Below are 17,980 nucleotides of genomic sequence, written 5' to 3'. Positions count from 1 at the left end.
CCTGCTTCGCGCATGCGCACCCCCCGCTCCTACACCCGCCACACACACCCGGCGGCTGAGGCGGCGGCGGAGGCGCGGTGCGGTCCCGTCCCCATGGAGCTCTTCCAAGCCAAGGACCATTACATCCTGCAGCGCGGCGAGCGCGCGCTCTGGTGCAGCCGCAGCGACGGCGGCCTCCAGCTGCGCCCCGGTGAGTCCGAGCCCCCGGCCGGGGAGCAGCCCCTCGCTTTGTTCCTCCTGCCGGACTCGTCCCCTGTGAAGTGTTGGTGCGCTGCTGCCAGGGCGCTGGAGGAGGGATCTTTTCTTACTTGCAAATATATATATATATATATATATATATATATATATATATATATTTGCAAGCACTAGAGACATGATCTTTCCTGAGTTGCAAAAAAAAAAAAAATCTATCTATCTATCTATAATTGCAAGCTTTGCTCTTCCTCAGGCGTAGGAGAATGCCAAGATGGTCACATTTCTCTGGTAGTGCCCAGGTGAGAAGGGTCCTCGGCGGGGTGCGGCTCGCCGGTTTCTTCTCATGACCGACGGGCGGGTGCGTGTGCCCGGGTGTTGCCCTGCCGGCCCCGGTCACACAGCTTGTCCCCAGTGCAGTGGTGCTGGCGGAGGGAGGTGCTGAGACCCAGCGTTTTGAGGCAGGCAAACAAGCAAAGATCCCATCCCCCCGAGCGGGGGGTTTGTTACAATAGGGTTTGAAGAGGCTACGGTGTGTTCCCCGGTAATGTGACCTCGTGCTAAGGAAGTGTTTTGGCACCTTGTCATGCGATGTGAATGCTCTGAATGTTTTAGATAGCCGTCCTGTTTTGCTGAACGGGGTGAAATAGGGATGCTGCCGACACCTGTCGGAAATGGGAACGCCGGCTAAGCAGAGGAAAAATTGTGCAAGCACACCTGTTCTTAAATTTATTGCCAAGCACAATTAAAGCCTGTAAAGGCATAGAAGAATATTTACAACAAACAATGTTACCTCAAATACCACTATCAATCTTCATTTATCAATGTCATTGCTCACTTTTTTAAAATCCCAGTGACTTCAATTTTTGGCCAGTTTTATATGCAGCCTCCTCTGGCCAGGTTGTTTGCCTGCATTCACTTGAGATGGGTTGTGCTATTATTCAAACATCATTTATTTATTACATTTTGCCCAGCATATTTTTTATAGCTGAGAGTCTGACAGGATTTTCATTTAAAAACCATCTTATAAAATGTTTGCTGTCAAAAGCTGGCCCAGAGTGTAGTTTATTAGTTGGATAAATGTTCTTACAAAATTGCATTTTAAGTTTGTGTATTATAATTTTCAGAAAAAGGATGGAAAGCCATGTCCTTAGGCTTGTACAGTACGTCTTGTGGCAGTGTCTGATACCAATGTTTTTGGGCCTCAATCACCTGCTTGCTGTCAAATGTTGGGATTGCTGTGGCTCCCATTACACTTTGCTGGGGCCTTGCAAGGTACCAGCAATTGGTTTTTTGCCTGCCACCAGTTACAGACCTGGATTCTTCGTGCCTGGAAATCAAAAGGGTGCTGCAAATCTGGAAATGACAATTAATTTGCTGCTGTTTGTTACTCTTGCTGCCAATATTTGTTGTTACAGCCATATTTTCCTATCTTCCTTGTCTGTTTCTGTATGAAAGATCTTGCAAAATATGAGAAACTGACTGTAGACCCATAGTTCTCCAACTTTTTAGATTTGAGGCATCCCTCCATAACTTCTCTGAGTTTAGCCACATGCTCTGTGGATGCAGGCAGAGGGAGCCCCTCGTTTCTCCCTGGCAAGGGAGGTATTGCCCCTGCCCTATGTTCTTCTTGATGCACGAAGCGTAGGGATACTCTGGTTGAGAATCACTATTCTGGGTGCGGCAGTCTTTGCAGGATTCAGCTGAGACACTGGAGAGGGACCTGGTTTTCCAGGAGTGCTGAGCTCCAGGTCTCTAAAGATCAGGGCCCCTGTCTGCCAGCTGGGATGGTCTGAATTGCAAGGTTCAGACTCCCTTGCCTCACTGCCTTGCACGCTCTCTCTCTCACTCCTTGTTTCTCTAGCTGATCCTAGCCCCAGTTTTCAGTTGCAATTCTGAAATTGGATAATGCAGAGCAGCAGACAGGGGAATAGATGGGACAGGAGGTTTTCTGGAGCTGCCTTCTGCCTGAACGGCCTCTGTCCCTTAGGAGCCCCCAGTCTCTTTGAGGGCTTTGATTGTGGAAGGGGGAGGCTGCCTTTCAGCAGGGACCTGCTGCTGGAACCCTTTGTTGTTATTCTGCCAAGGGCTGTTCCTCCGTATGCCCTTTTGTACCCAGTGCAGCACCATTTGGGGGTAACTGTCCCTCCTAGTGTGGCTGTACCTCCCCTGCTTCTGGGAAAAGCTTCCCCAGATTGTCGGTGGACTGCAGCTTCCCTTGCAAACGACCTGTCTCTCCTAGCTCCGTAGAGCCAGAAGGCCCCAGGAAGCAGCTGTAGGGGAGAACCTGAGCGTCTTCTCCATGGAAAGGGTGTGCCCCACTCTTCCTGCTGAACCAGGCTTGGCTGGGGGGAGCTCTGGGGAGCTGAGCTGCACTGTAGCTAATGCTGGTCGCTACACAGGTGCACATGGGCTCTGCTGGGCACAACCTTTGAGGGTTGAAGCCCCCACGCTCCTGGAAATAGAGGGGCATGGGACAGTAGGAACTGTCCCATGCCCCACCTGGGTTTCTGTGAGATGCCACATGGGGTTGGCTTGGGAAGGTCTGCAGCAGGACTGGAGACTCCGGCTGCTTTAGGGTTTATCGGAGAACCTTCATGCAGGCTGGAGTGGACATGCATGCCGCATCTCTTCCCTGTTCTGCTGCACCACCCGTGTAAGGGTTTTATGGCATACTAGGGTGCCACAGCACCACAGTTGAGAACCACTGCTGTAGACCAAATAATTTCACATGTTCAAAATAAACTTGAAAAAGATAAAATTATCCAATTTCAAGTGTCGTTTTTTGTTGTTGTTAGCAATAGTAATCTAAATACTAAGGGTGTGTGTCTGTGAGAGAGAGAATTTGCTCCTTATGGACTAATTTAGAGATGTATGGCATAAATTTTCTTGAACTTCTTGTGCTCACTTGATCTGATACTGTGGGTTTTTTAAAAAAAATGACGGTGTTCTTATTGTTTGGCATTCGTACTGGCCAATATCTATTAGTGTCTGGAGTAATTTGATGGCTCTGTGATAAGTCAGTGGCCATAATTTGTATGCACCAAAATGTTTCCGAATTTGTCAAAATGTCACAATTTAAAACTATGGTATTCTTCACAGTTCCTTTCTTTGTTGAATGTTTAATCAGCATCAGTCCTTGTACTTTCTATGGATTAACCCTCAGATGGAGAGCAAGACAAAAGCTTTCATTGAAGGACCTTCTATTTAAAGGTCAAATAAGCTTGTAAATATTATTAGACTCTATTGCTCAATAAATAAGTTTTCTTTCCATGGGCATGAGCTCTTAAGAGGAAACCTAGGTTGTGTGTATGTGTTCACTATATTTAATAATATCTTTGACGGTTGTCTGTGTAAGAAGTCTGAGCTTATGTCCTGATTGGGATGCATCTGCTTGTAGTTACAGAGGCTTTCTCTAATTTAAGAAGTTTTTCTGCTGGTGAAGCTAAAAGCACTGTTGTATCTCTAGATCATTTAGCAGTTTGTGCAGTTAATAGTTTTTATTGTCTACAGTACATTTCTGTTGTATGGAAAAACTTACTCGGTGATCAAAACAAAAGTTGTGTAAACACATAATTTTGTTCTTGAATAACTGCGTCTTGGTGTTAACACATTTCGCTTACATACTGCTCAAGAGTTCCTGGCAAATATCTCTGTGTAGATTGCAAAAAATAAACTTAATGAACCTTAATGCAAGTGATCAGTTAGGAACAGGCCTAGAGTTTTGACTAAACAGTCTTTTCCCCAGGGTATGAAAAAGCAATAGGAGCTCTGTGCCAAGAGGAGATTGGCTGTGTCTTTATCCTTCAGAATTTCAGGTCAGGTATGCCACCTGCAGCCATGACAGTCTTATCTCTTGAACTGAGCAGGGTTGGGTGTATGCATGTCACTGCTTGGACTAGACACTTCTGAGGCGAAAAACTGGTCTCTGAAAGTGTTGATTTTATGTGATGTTTTTCTGCTGTCAGTACTGAACTGACAGCAGTACTGATATTTCAGAGATAAATATAAAATTACTTAAATTTTACACAGAAAACATTCAGTCCAACACAGCTTCTCACCTCTTATGCCATTAAAGATTCCATGACGCAAGCGGGGGTGTTTTAAAAATTCCTCCCACCCGTGTAGCTAGAACCATAGGGCAAATATGAATTTGTCGAACATGGCACTTCCCCAGAAAAATGTATGTTACAGTACTGGCTCTTTTAGAATACCTTCAGGGAAAGAGATGGCACTTGTATTTTGTTCTCACTTCAGTTTTGACCTGTCATGAGCTTTCCTCTGGACTGGCCATTTCTGAAAGCTGCATGCCCAGAGTTTGGTATATACAATGGAATAGATTGAATTTAATAAAAATAGAATTTTAGAATCATAGAAAGAAGGACCAGAAGGGACCTGTAAGGCCATTAAGTCTGGTCTGCTGCCATGGGCAGGAGGTTATTGGGCTCAAATGAGCTTGTCCAGCCTCCTCTTGAACACCTCCAGGGATGGTGACTATACTACCTTTGCCGGGAGCGTGTTCCAGATTCTAGATACCCTTATGGAAAAGAAGCTTTTCCTTGTGTCTAGCCTACATTTTTCCTCAGTTAACTTGTGCCTGTTGGTCCTTATCCTCCTTTCTGAAGAGTTGCTCCCTAGATCTTTGTGTTCACCCCGGCGTACTTTGTGGGCGGCTATCAAGTCACCTCTGAGTCTTCTCTTACGCAGATTGAACAAACCCAGTTCCTGGAGTCTCTTCTCGTAGGGCCTATCCTCCAGGCCTCTAATCATACAGGTGCTCTCCTCTGGACTCTTTCAAGCTTCTGAATTGCAGAGCTCAGAATTGGATACAGTACTCCAGCTGTGGCCTCACCAAGGCCGAGTAAAGCGGGAGAATGACTTCCTAGGTCTTGCTTGAGATAGATGCATTGGTAGATGCAAGCCAGAGTTTTGTTTGCTTTGCCAGCTGCAGCATCGCATTGGTGGCTCATGTTCATCTTGTGGTTGGTAATTACCCCCAAGTCTCTTCCGGTTGCGGTGCTCGCGAGTGCAGTGCTGCTGAACCTATAAGTGTGATGCAGGTTTTTTCTCCCACGGTGGAGCACCTTGCATTTCTCCATGTTGAATGACATCAGGTTTTGATCTGCCCACCTTGTGAGCCTGTCCAGGTCAGCCTGAATCGCCAGCCTATCCTCTAGTGTAACCACACTTCCCCATAGTGTGGTGATATGAGTTTCAGTTAACTTCATTAATAACATTGAGACTAAAAGGGAGTTAATGTTATCATGCCACTAGACTAGGAACAGTCCACATACAAATAGACTTTGCTCTGAATGAGCATCTTTTAGTACAGGGGCAGGCAGTCATTTTGGGCAGAGGGCCATTTACTGAGTTTTGGCAAGCCATCGAGGGCCACATAACAGGCAGCCCGGAGTAGATTAATATTAATTTTCTAAATTTTTTAGGGGCCCCTCAGGCCGGATAGAATGGCCTGGCGGGCTGCATCCAGCCCTCGGGCTGCAATTTGCCCACCCCTGTTTTAGTGGCAGCTGTCAAGTTGAATGTAAGAAAATAGTGCTCCTGCCTAACCATAATTTAAGGGTTCTTTTGAAGTACAATATGTTAAGCAAACTTTTATAGACAGTATTGAGACAAACAAGATGTTGGCTTTCATCAAATACTTGGTCGTGCATATTTTACTATAAATGAGATGTTAACAGAAATAATCTACCTATTGATGCAAAGACTTTGCTGTATTGCCACTTGAGACAGATATTCACACCTAAACATCCGTGATTTAAGTGGCATAAGCAGGAAAGGAATTGCTAAGAGAATCTTCATCGCTACAGTGGTAACATAAAGCCGTGGTGGTCAGCCTCTTGCCAACAGAGCCATGTCATCTGGCCTGCAGGATGCCCCTTGGGTCTCGAACTTTGGCAGCAGGATAACAGTTGCAGAGTTAATTGCTCCCAGAGCTGTGGCAATTAACAGACACTGCTTCCCTGCCACTAAATTTTCTAATGCATGGGAAGGCCCATGGTCCAGATGACACAGCTCTGTGTGTGTGGTCACTGCTGCCTAATATGACTTATGGAGTTGTGCTAGTGCACTGGATCACACCTGAAAGCTGATCCTGTGAGCTGGATCTGCCCGTGGACCAGCCTTGGGCTGAGCAAGTGGTGCATGGAGCCTGAGAGGTCGAGCACCACTGGCATAAAAGATAAACTTAACTGTAAAACCTCTACTCCTGCCTAGATTCACTGATTTAAAATTTTTAGTCTGTTTTCTGATGCTGTTATCTAGGTCTGTAACATGGATATTATACCCACTGCCTTTGATACTTCCCCTCCACACCTCGAATTAACCTAGTTTTATTTAAGACCACCTTGGGGTGTATGCTGCCTTCAGATAAAAGGAGTGCTAACTTCTGAATTCTGAAATTTATGGAGTATGGTTATCCAACTTGTAATAAGCTATTGGGGCAATGAGTGGAAGACCACTTGGTCTCAAACCATATTGGGATCATATGTGTTGGATCATATGGAAAGGACCTTGCAAAGTCATCCAGACTATTTCCCTGCTCAAAGCAGAGTCATTCCTGACTACACTGTCCCAGCCAAGTGTCTGTTCAACCTGCTTTTGAAAATTTCCAAGGATGAAGATTCCAAAACTTTTCTAGGTAGCCTGTTCGCAGTGCTTGACCACCCTCACAGTCAGTTTCCCTTAATGTCCAACCTAAATTTCTTCTGCTGCAGTTTGAGTCCACTGCTTCTAGCCTTATCCCCTGTGGCCACAGAGAAAAGCTCATTTCCATCCTTTCTCTCATTGCCATTCAGGTATTTGGAAACTGTTATCAAATCCCCACTCAGTCGTCTCTTCCCCAGACTTACTAACCCTAGTTCTTTCAGTCTTTCCTCATAAATCATGCTTCCAGGCCTCTGCTCATTGTTGTTACTCTCCACTGGACTTTTTCCTAATCTGTCCACATCTTTTTGTCAAGTGTGGAGCTAACACAGATACAGTACCCCAGGTAAGGCCTCACTAATCCTGAATAGGACAAAAGAATCCTTTTCCTTGATTTTTAAAGTGACAACCCTGTTAATACAATCCAGTATATTATTGGCCTGTTGGAGGGGAAGGAGGGTCCTGCACTGGCCTCACTTGGGTGCCATGTGTAGTGTGGCTCTTAGTGCAGTCACTATATGCAGCATGTATCCTAGATTGGCTGGGGCAGAATCCCTGTGGTAGTTGCTTATATCCCCCAGAGCAAACACCTTAGATACATTATTAATTACCTCTATCACCTCTTGGAAAAGGATGACTGTCTCAAGGTACCACTGGGGGCAAGCCTGTCCTGGCTTATAGAACCTCCAGTGCCATAAGTCAAGCAACAGACTAAATCTCTTCCTCACTAAGGCACCAGGCCTTGCAATGGACACAGTTGCCTACTGTATCCCCACATCAATACAGACCACATCAATGGTGGACCTGATAATGAATAAAACATCCAAGGCTTATTCACTTGCAACTCTGTCAATGTCATGTAAGCCATTGCCTGCTTACAATGCCTGTATGCTAGTTATATTGGACAGACACGGTGATCTCTGCATGTAAGAATGAATGAACACTGATCTGATATCAGTTGCAGAAAGGCACACAAGCCTGTGGCAGAACACCTCAGCCTCCCTGGATACTCCACTGCTGACCTCAAGATTGCTATTCTTGGGCAGAAATATTTGAAAAAACAATTTGAACAGGAAATTGTGGAACAACATATCATCCACATAATGGACTGTGTTAAGTGTGGTTTAAATGGGGACTACAGATTCTTATCCCATTACCTGGATTCTCTTGTGTGTGACTCCTCTTCCTATGGGTTCTTTACTTGTATGTCTCTTTTGGTGCTCCCCTTCTCCTTTCCCCCTCCCTCCTGCTTTTCCATTTATTGTATTCTAATCACTCGCTCTATTTTATACTGTCTCCTGTGCTGTCCTTTCCCAGCATCTGGCTTCAGAAAAACTTGTGCTGTCTCTATATCTATCTTTTATCTAGGTATGTCCGTACCATTATTTCCCCAAATGGCTTCTAAACTTCTTTTTAAAGTTATTTGTGATTAAAATTGTAGAGGGGAATGACAGTGCTGTGGAAAAATAGAGATTTTAGCCAAATCTACTGATATTCTCTGTATGAATAGTTTGTGATTAACTGTACAGAGTAACTTGTTTATTTTAGTTTCACTGAATCTGTCACCATTAGCAAACAGGGTTTCCACACTTCCAACTTGCTTTCATTTTTCTTCTCTGCACTCCTTATTGAGTAGTAAATTTTGTCTCTCTCTCTTTCTCCTCCAGCCACGTTCCCACCAGATAGTACCTGTCTTGATCAACTTATCCCATAGGATAATCCACTTATGAAATAGAGAACATGGAATCAGCTTTCATTAGAGCAGATCAGTAAAATATAAGGGGAATTACCTGTCATTCATTTGGCCTGTGTATATTAGTATTCTTAACGAGTCAGGTCATCTTTTACATAGAATACTAATGCTAAGAATGTATCCGTGCAGCTACAGGTGCTCTGAATTTGCACTGCATAATGCTGTTTCCATAAGTTTATTCCTGACTTAATTTTAAAAAGTGAAGCAAGCTAAAGTTCTTGAACATGTAATGCAAAATTTAGTAAGCTAACACAGGGGAACTTCAGCATGCTCTTCGGAATATCATATATAAGCAGGCATAACATATATAACCAGTGGCTTGTTATTGTAGGAATTTTAAGAATTGAATTTAATCTATTTTATAATAATCATAAACTGCTAGTTTGAAATGACCTGTTTAGACTTTAATATTAAAACTATCAGAAGGATGGACATAGTCATATAGCTATCAGTATGCAAAAAAGGAGTCCAATCTTCTGAGGTGTAGTAGGTGATTATGGCAAATATTTGATACTCATTCTTTAATATCTTAGTATCCAAGTTAACTACAGATCAGACACCATCAGCATTACTGCTGTCTGTTTTGTGAATGTTTAGGGAATTCTGCCAAGAGCAGTATGGGAGGAGGGGTGGGAACATCATGGCGCTTGTTTTAAATGAGTGAGTGATGGAAGGTCACATCAGAGGCAATTGGAGGAGAAAGTTGACACTGAGGGTGAATGACAGATAATGGATGGAGTAGTATGTTGTGATGAACTTTGAAGTGAGGGTGAGTAGCTTTGTTTTGTTTTGTGTTTTGTTTTGTTTTGTTTTTATAGGGATAGAGAAGCAGTAGCTAATTGGGAAGGGTGACATAATTTCCCTCAGTTGTTTGAATGATCTCTGCAGCAGAATTTTGCAGTAGAAGTGAGTGAGGCAAAATGACGTTTGTGAAGGGCAGAGCGAACACTGTTGCAGAGATCAAGGCGCAAGAGGAGGACCTGAGCAAGTGTTCTAGCTGTGATAGTAGATGGGAAAGCCTGTGCCTTGGAGATTTTGTACAGAAAGAATCAGCAGGATGCAAGGCTTGAATCAAAGATGATACTCTGTTTATAGGCCTTCCTGTTCTGGGGTTTGATTAGCAGGAGTGCTAACTGTTCTCAGCTGCAGCTGAAATTAATTGCAGCAGCACTTTGAATATATGAGGTACAAACATAATGCTAAGAACCCTGAAAAATTGGCCTTTAATTACCTCAAATGTAGTGTCCCAAATTTAATAGTAACTTTTGACTTTTAGTTTCTGCATTGAGCTCCTAAATGCAAAAAAGGGGTGACGATAACCCCTCACCTCAAGAAGATGTTGAGATAATATTTAATGTGCAAGAAGTACTTGTCTCTGTGATGCTCATCATAATAGTACACCCCTGAAGAAATGTAATAATCTGTCTTCATGGATGGGTTTGAATAGCAAGCAGTAAGTAATGTATTGGGCCAGACACTGATCATGAGGAACAAACCAATATTGAAGAGCGCTAAAGGAGGCAGGTGTTTTGGGGAAAACATAGCCTGTGTTCGTGAAATCAAAGCACTCCAAAGCAAGCTCACTGACTTTGCAGTCTTCACTGTTTTGTAGAATTAATGTTTGTTAAAGTATGTGGAACTAAGCTATCTAATACACTTACATCTTATTGCATGTGGAGGCTGCACCATTTGACTTCTTTTTAAACTGATATGGGTAAATTGGTACAAAAATTGTGTCCACACAAGCTGGAAAGGTTCAAACAACATGGGAAATCAACTTTATTTATTTGAGCCTTGACTGTTCATGGGGATGGTTCACTGTAGCGAGCTGTTCTGTAGAGAAGGAAAACTTTTCTGGGTGGGACAGAGGCACTAAAGCTGCAGCAATAAATGTAAAGCCATGAAATGTTAGTAAGATATTCTGGACTCCCTTTTGATTAGAGGGTAGGGTAGCAGGGATACAAAAAATCTGTGAAATCAAGTGCATACTACATTGGAATCATTAGAAATGTTAGTGGCAATTGCAGCAGCATAGGAGGGCCTCTTAGTTTGGTAGCTGTAGTGTTACTGGTGTGGGACCAGGAAACATGGAGACATTAGTGCATAATGGGGCCAGTTGGTGTCCCCTGACTTTCAAATAGGAACAAATCTGTTGTCTGGTTCTGGGATGATTACTGAACCTAGGTAATAGTTCTTTATTTATTTTTTTTCCTTTAAATACAATTATGCCTGCTGCTTGCACCTGTGCTTTGAATGTTTCAGTGCTTGTGCACCTTTTTTGCTGAGTCACTTTGAGTTCTGTATTTATTATTTCTTTAAATTGGACATATTTGATCAGGAAGAGTACAACTGCTCAATTTTTAGCTGGACTTTCATATTCAGCTTGGTTCTTTTTGGCTTGCATATCACCCAGCAGTAAAAACTCTGTGACTTAATTTCATCAGTATATTTGACATGCTAGTGACATCTGATACTGGCTAACTCTCCCATGGTTTGTATTGGCTTAGTCAAAATATGTGATTCCATACTTAATATGACAAAGTATTTAAAACTGAATTAGCCAGAGGGTGTAGGCCTTGCTGGGGCATTGATCAATGTATGCTGCTCATACAAAGGCCTTGCTAAAGCATTGCCAGAATAGGCCTCACCAGTCAACTGATGGATGCCTGAACTCTTCACATAAACAAAACTTGGCATGTGAACCAGATGTGCATTCCTAACAAGAGATAGGAGGGGGGGGATTAGTCTAGTAACAGGATAATAAGGCTGGAATGGGAACACCCAGGTCAGAATGTGAAACAAGCTTAGGGTACAGGTTGGTTTGAAGCATTCAAGAGACAGATGGAATGAAATATGCAATTTGTTTTGATCATTGTATAAAAAGAGAATTGGAAAGCAAGGTAATTTTGTAGCAGCCTGGGGGAGACTGGTGTTGTGCCAACTGCCTTGTCACAGGTACAAATGCCTTAACTTCTGGTCTGATGTGCTTGTTAGAATAAAACGTGTTAAGGCTGTGCATCTAGACAATAAACAAGGTCGAATCTTTGCTGCTGAACTGAGCCTGTGGTCGTTCTTTAAGACGAGATTGGTGTTGGAATCTCTTGTCTGTGACTTGTCGACACTGCAGTTCCTGAAACTTCAACACCGACGACACATCAATAACACCCAACAAGGACAACTGCAACGATGACACTGATGATAACCCCAGATGACAGAGGGTAGTAGGTCTTTCAATTAAAAAGGCATCCTTTCAGCGTGAAGGGCAGTTCTGCTTTGTAAAATAGCTTGTGTCATCCATGATTGCCAATGACCTCTGCCAAGGTTGGGTGGTAGTTGTGTATACAACCTCAAGCTTGCAAAGAATTGAACAGATATTTTAAGGAAGTGACTTGTAGAATGCTGCTGAAGCAAAGGTTATATGGCATAAAAAAGATTTGTGAGTAGTGTGTGGTATGCTGTCAGATACTTTTTAATTGGCCATGGAGGCTATTTGTTTTTACAACTGTAATCTGTAGGTTAGGGTGTTGCGCACATGCATGTGGCAGACCAGGCAGCATGGAGAGCAGCTCCCTGCAAGTAAGTCTAGGCAGGGAGATTTGAGGCCTCCATAGTGAGTGAGGGAGTTGAGCTGGGCTGGGGGTCCATCTGGGGACATGCATGGGGCTTGGGGTCTGGGGTCAGGGTGGAAATGTGTGGCTGCAGGGTCCAGCTGGGCAGCAGACAACTCGTCTAGGGGATGGTGGGCAGGCTGGCTCCCCACCACTGTGCGTACTCCCAGGTGGGCATTGGGGTCTCATGTGCCCAAGACGTGTATGGGGCAGGGGCAGATGCAGGCTGCTTGCTGTGGGCTTGGAGCTCCCCACTCTGCTGCCCACCCTCTGGGGCCTGTGTGACAGGGCAGAGCGGGGTGGGGTGGGTAGGCTTGATGCTGCTACCGGGAGCCTCATGCTGCCGTTGTGGGGCACCCTTTTCCTGCCTGGCAGCAGCAGGGGTGGAGGTGCAGAGTGTGTCCTCCTGCTGCTGCCAGGTGGGCAAGGGATGCCTTGCCTTGATGGCACAGGCCTCCAAGCAGTGGGTGGGACCTGGAACAGCAGTGCGGGGGTCCCCGAGCCTGCAGTGGGTGGCCTGGATGCATCTGCCTCCCTCTATGCTCCACGTCATGGGCTCTACTCCAGCTGTGACACTCGTCGGGGAGGGGGAGCTGGGCTTCATGCTCCACTCCAGTGGCAGCTGGAGCTCAAGTGCTCTTGGGGGGGGCAGGGGGCTGTGGACCTATGTGCCTGGCCCTGTAGCCCTGGCATCTGGGGTGCTCCTGCCTCCCACAACCACTCAACCCAGGCACCTGGGGACCTCTTCCTGCAGGGCCGGGAGGCTGTGGGTGGGGAGTGAGGGGCACTGGCAGGGCTGGGGGACTGCAGCTTGGGAGTAAGGGGCAATGGCATGGGTAGGGCACTGGCACATCAGAGTTATACAAAGCAGAGGAGGAGGACAGCCGTAGTTGAACCTGCATCCTGGTGAGTGAAGGGGGCAGGAGGAACTCTGATTTTTCCATGATAAAAAAACAAAAATCAAAAGCCAAAAGGTATAGGTATTTAAAATATATTTTATTATAGTGATTGAGCCACTGGTAGGCTTCCAAATTGCTTTAAAATTGTAAATATAGCAATAAAACATTGTGTTCAACTGATGCATGCATGCACGTATGCACACATATAGTGGCATTTCATTTTAATCATGGAAAAACAGATTTGGGGGTTTTAAATCGGAATTTGCAATTTTTAAACATAGAAAACCAGGATCTGTGGCTATCTATAAATGTGAGTCGTGATCCATCAGATAGTACAGGGGTTGTCAAACGGGGGTACGTGTACTCCTGGGGGTATTTGGGAAGGTCTTAGGGTGCAGTGGCGTGGAGAAGCGGGGCTGCTAGGACTGCACTGCTTGCACTGCTGGTACTTCCAGCCCTCCTCTGTCATTAACCAGCTGCTGGGGAACCCCTCCTCCCCCCCCCCCCCCCACTTGTGGACTGGCTGCCTACCCCCCCCCCCCCCCCCCTTCTCCACTATCTACCGGAGGTACACTGACCAGAAAAGATTGAAAACGCCTGAGAGAGTACCATGCTTGCTCTTGATATAATCCAGTTTTACAGGGTATGGCCAAATGATTACTGGTGCTGTTATTTAAAGCTGGATAGAGGTGAAAAAGTGACTATAGTTAACAACCCCTGCAAACCAAACTCATAGTAGCCTTGTTTTTTTGTTCATGAAATTCAGCAAAAGTATGGGATTTCTGACAGACACCCTAACTCCTGTTTTGGCTGATTATTTTGGTTAATGAAGTTGTGTAAAAATGATTTTGTTGTGTAAACATGATGACATGGGATTAAATTAGGAAGTGATCTAACAGGCAGTGGAATTATTGCCGCTATTGAAATAGCACAAATTTAATGACAAGCAGTTTTCTTCCTATTTTGCCAACATGTTGACTTTCAGGGTGATGGTAGTAGAATTTTGAAATAGTAAATCCAGGTCCAAGTAGGGTGATGTCTTTTTGTGTGTATAATAAAAATCATTAGAAAAAAGTCTTTCTGGACTCTGGGTGAGTTCTTAAATACTTGTTTAAAAATTATGCCTACAATACGAGTGGCTGACTATAGCATGAAACTTAATCGGTTCTGAATGTAGCTGAGTTTAAATAATTCATGGACCTCTGTTGTGGAAAGTAATCGTGTTGATAAGGTCATATACTGCAGACTTAAGTTTAGTCCAGTGTAGTTTAAACATATTGTGTACTGTATTGTTTGTTAGTGCCACATTTCTTTTTGTTTGGAATTTTTTCTCTTGTCTAGTTCAGACGATTTCCATTACTAACAAAAGTTGAAAATACCAAAAGAGGTGTCATGGATTATATTTTGTCTGAATAATATGGATTAGAAGGTACACAATGTATATGAAGTGGAAATTGTTTGGTGGCTATTTTTGACCATGTGTTTGGGGAACAAATACAGAATGTAATGATACTTATCTTAAAGTAGGGTATGTGTTACAGTTCTCTCAGTAACTGAGTTTCAGGTTACCAAAGACATGCAACTTGGTGGGAATGAAATATATACTTGGGAAAAACCTGATTATCAGCAATATCCAAATCAGTGTGTTAACCAGTAGAAAACTTTATCTGAGTATAGAAGCCTAAGCAATTAGTTCTTGCAGTGTAAAACCCACTGTTAAACTATTTTTTTACCTTATGGTCTCTGAAATAATCTTTTAAAGCTAAACTGATCCAGTATTGCTTCTCAGAGTCTAAAGGCAGTTTCATTACAACTGTGGTTCTTGCAGCTCTGCCTGGCATCAGTGGCAGGAAGAAGAAATTATGATGTCCTGAAGGAGAGCTGAAGAACAGATCTTGATATAAATCTCAGTTTCTAGTTTGGTTATGAAGTTGGCCTAGCCACTACCTCATACGTGCATTGCTTCTGGACCTGACTGGCCTTGGGTAACATAAATATTTTAAAATATTTCTCCTATTGGTCATATATCCTTTTGGACAGAAGAGTGGTATGGTATAGCTATTCCAAATAAAGTAGAGTGTACATCTTTTTGTAGTTGCCTCGGAGTGCACCGATAAAAACCAAATTTTGTGGCCAGTACTGATGGCCGATTTATTAACAAGCTGTATCAGCTGATACTGATCCAATTGCTGATATGCAGCCTGGCAGCTTGGAGAGTAGCATCTGGCTGGTAAGTCTGTTGGGGAGTGGTGGGGGGAGAAGGGGTGTGTGGGGGTGCAGGTCCAGGGCTCTGTGGCGAGAGGGAGTGGGGCAGGGGCAGGTGCTGCCCAGGTGAGATGGGGCATTGGATGGAGCTGTGAGCAGCTTGTTGGGGGCGCGGCGAGGGTGGTGGTGGCTCCTGCTGCTGCCTGCACCCCTGGGGGAGGTGTGAGGGGCATGTGCCTCTCGATTTCTGTGTGGGGTGACCTGCTGCTGCAGGCTGGGACTGGAGGTGGCGCAGGGCTCTTCCTGGTGGCAGGGAGCCTGGGCCAGGGCTGTGCTTGGGCTGGGCCATGGTGGTGCTGGCAGGGAGGGCTATGAGTGGCCCAGCCCCTCCACTGATGCCAGGAGGAACTTGGCACCTCCCCTGGATCCAGCCTGCCCTTACCCTACACACAGACCTGGAGGGGCACATGCTCCCCATGCCTCCCCTGGGGGTGTGGGCAGCAGCAGGAGCTCCCCCCTTCCTATGTTCCCCCTCCCCCCCCCGGATAAACTGCTGGGGGCTTTGTCTGGCACCCTACCCCACCCCACCCCAGCTAGGCAGCGCCTACCCTATACCCACTCCCTCTCTGTGCAGGGGCCTTGATCTATCCCTTCCCTCCCCTAACCCTTCCACCACCCCCACCAACAGATTTAGCAGCTGGATGCTGCTCTCCAAACTGCCAGGCTGGCTGTGTGCATGCTGCAGTTCCACCCACGCACATGGCGTTTATTGGCAGCATTATCAGGTACATCAACCAAAAAAACCTGATTGCTGATGATGTCAATTTTCCTTTTATTGGTGCTGATATGATACGGACTGATATATCCATGCACCTCTATTGTTGACATTTTGTGTGACCTTAAACATACACGAGAACTTTTTGTAGTAGTTTAATGCCAGAATGAATATAGATGATTAAATTTGGAACTAAATATGAAAACAAAAGGCTCTATCTCAGGAGTTGGCAAAATATGGCTTGCAGGCCAGATCCAGCCCACTAAGGGATTCTGTCCAGCCCACAGTGGGTCTCTCAGCCCTGCCCAGCTCAGATGTGGGGGACAGCTTGGGGCATGGCGCATGTGGCCAGTCCTGCCATCACTGGGCACGTGGCACAGTGGGGGTGGCGTGGCAGCCAGACTCAGCTTCCTGGTAGCCACGCTGGCATGTCCAGTTGCTGCTGCCAGTGTCTACACCACTGGTCCTGGTCCCGATGCCTGGGCACCCCAGCCTGTCTGCTCCGCACCTGGTACCCCATCTGCCTTGGGTGCCAGATGGAGTGGGCGGGTGGGTGGGGTCTCCATGGAGACTGGCCCAGGATCCCTGTGGGCAGGGTGCGCTTGGCTGGGCACATGGGATAGGGCCATGGGCAGGTGGGGAGTAGAGTCCAGGAGCAGGGAGTAGAGTCCAGGAGCAGGATGGATGGGCAGGGCCGGGGCCGGGATCATGGGGTGGTGACAGTGCAGGGCCGGAGCCCGGGACACAGCTGCGATTCGCTCCCTGCACATCCCTGCCCTTGGAACCAGTGCCTGTCACAGGAACATATGGGGAGCAGATCACAGCTCTACCTTGGCCCCCAGTCCCTTGTTGCCACTGCCCCATTATCCTGGCCTCACCCATCTGTCCCACTTCTGGATGCTGCTTCCTACCTGCCTGCAGCCCCATCCCATCTGCGTGGCTGAATGCACTCTGCCCATGGGAGGTCCTGGGCCAGTCTCCATGGAGACCCCACCCATATGCCCACCTGCTCCATCAGGTGCTCCCAATGTTGGGTGCAGGGCAGATGGGTCTGGGGCTGGATGGGATCAAATTTGCCCCCCACTCCCTCTTCCCCACCAGCCAACAACAGCTCATCCAAACTCCTTAAGTGGCCCTCCAACCCAGATGAGTGCCCACCCCTGCTGTACCTGGTAACAAATGCAACTTCCCAGTGCCCACCTTCCCCATTATTGACACTATAACTCACTCTGGTTTGAGGATCTCAGCTGTCTGCTTTAATCCCTCCTTTGCTGTCAGCTGAAGGTTTTGTTACCAATTGCTAAAGGTACTAGTGGACCAGGTTCCCACTGATTTGGAGTCTGCATCTCTGCCTCTTAACTGCCAAAATGGTTGGACCTCTCCTAATTAGTACCGATTATGAGGACTGGAACAAAATGCCTAAAAGCAGAGTACAAAGCCCAAAGCCTTTGTTGTGGAGCTGGTTAGCTGCAGGGTGAATTTGGATAAGACCAAATTCAGCTGTCATTCAGAAAGTGATTCAAAGAGGAAGGCTTTATTTTCCTCTGGACTTGGGATGAAATTCTCATAATCAGTCTGTCTTTGTCTTTATGCACACACTTTTTTTCCCAAGCAGAGCTATCTATCTTGAGCACTTGCAGTTTTCCTGTCTGTATTCTTTTGTCCTTAAAAATAATATTTGGAGTATTTCCCATAGCTTTTTTTGAGGGCCTGTTACCTTGTGCAGCAATAAATATGTATGCAGAATTACATTTTGGTATGATAATCTTGATATCCTTAATGCTTAGTTTTAAGTTCTCATATTTACAAACTCTTTTCCTTGGAGACTAGTAGGCAGCTTGGATGAGGCAAGATCATACTTTTCTCTCCGCAGACTAATTAATAT

The 17,980-nt window shown here is 45.5% G+C and overlaps 1 protein-coding gene across 2 annotated transcripts in view; it reads left to right on the top strand.

Moving 5' to 3' along the window:
• The first annotated feature begins 29 nt into the window (after positions 1–29).
• The window catches only part of INPP5F (inositol polyphosphate-5-phosphatase F), a 93,776-nt gene continuing 75,825 nt past the window's right edge, over positions 30–17,980 (top strand). Inside the window, exon 1 of one of the 2 annotated variants that reach the window (XM_059730073.1) lies at positions 30–190. In XM_059730073.1, the coding sequence (XP_059586056.1) occupies positions 94–190 (97 nt within the window). In that variant the 5' untranslated portion in view covers positions 30–93. The remainder of the gene's footprint in view (positions 191–17,980) is intronic. The other variant, XM_059730074.1, reaches the window with a different exon arrangement.

The sequence above is a fragment of the Alligator mississippiensis genome, chromosome 6, assembly GCF_030867095.1.
Source record: "Alligator mississippiensis isolate rAllMis1 chromosome 6, rAllMis1, whole genome shotgun sequence".
Taxonomy (NCBI): domain Eukaryota; kingdom Metazoa; phylum Chordata; order Crocodylia; family Alligatoridae; genus Alligator; species Alligator mississippiensis.
The sequence above is the reverse complement of the archived record's forward strand: the minus strand, read 5'-3'. Positions and strand labels throughout refer to the sequence as shown.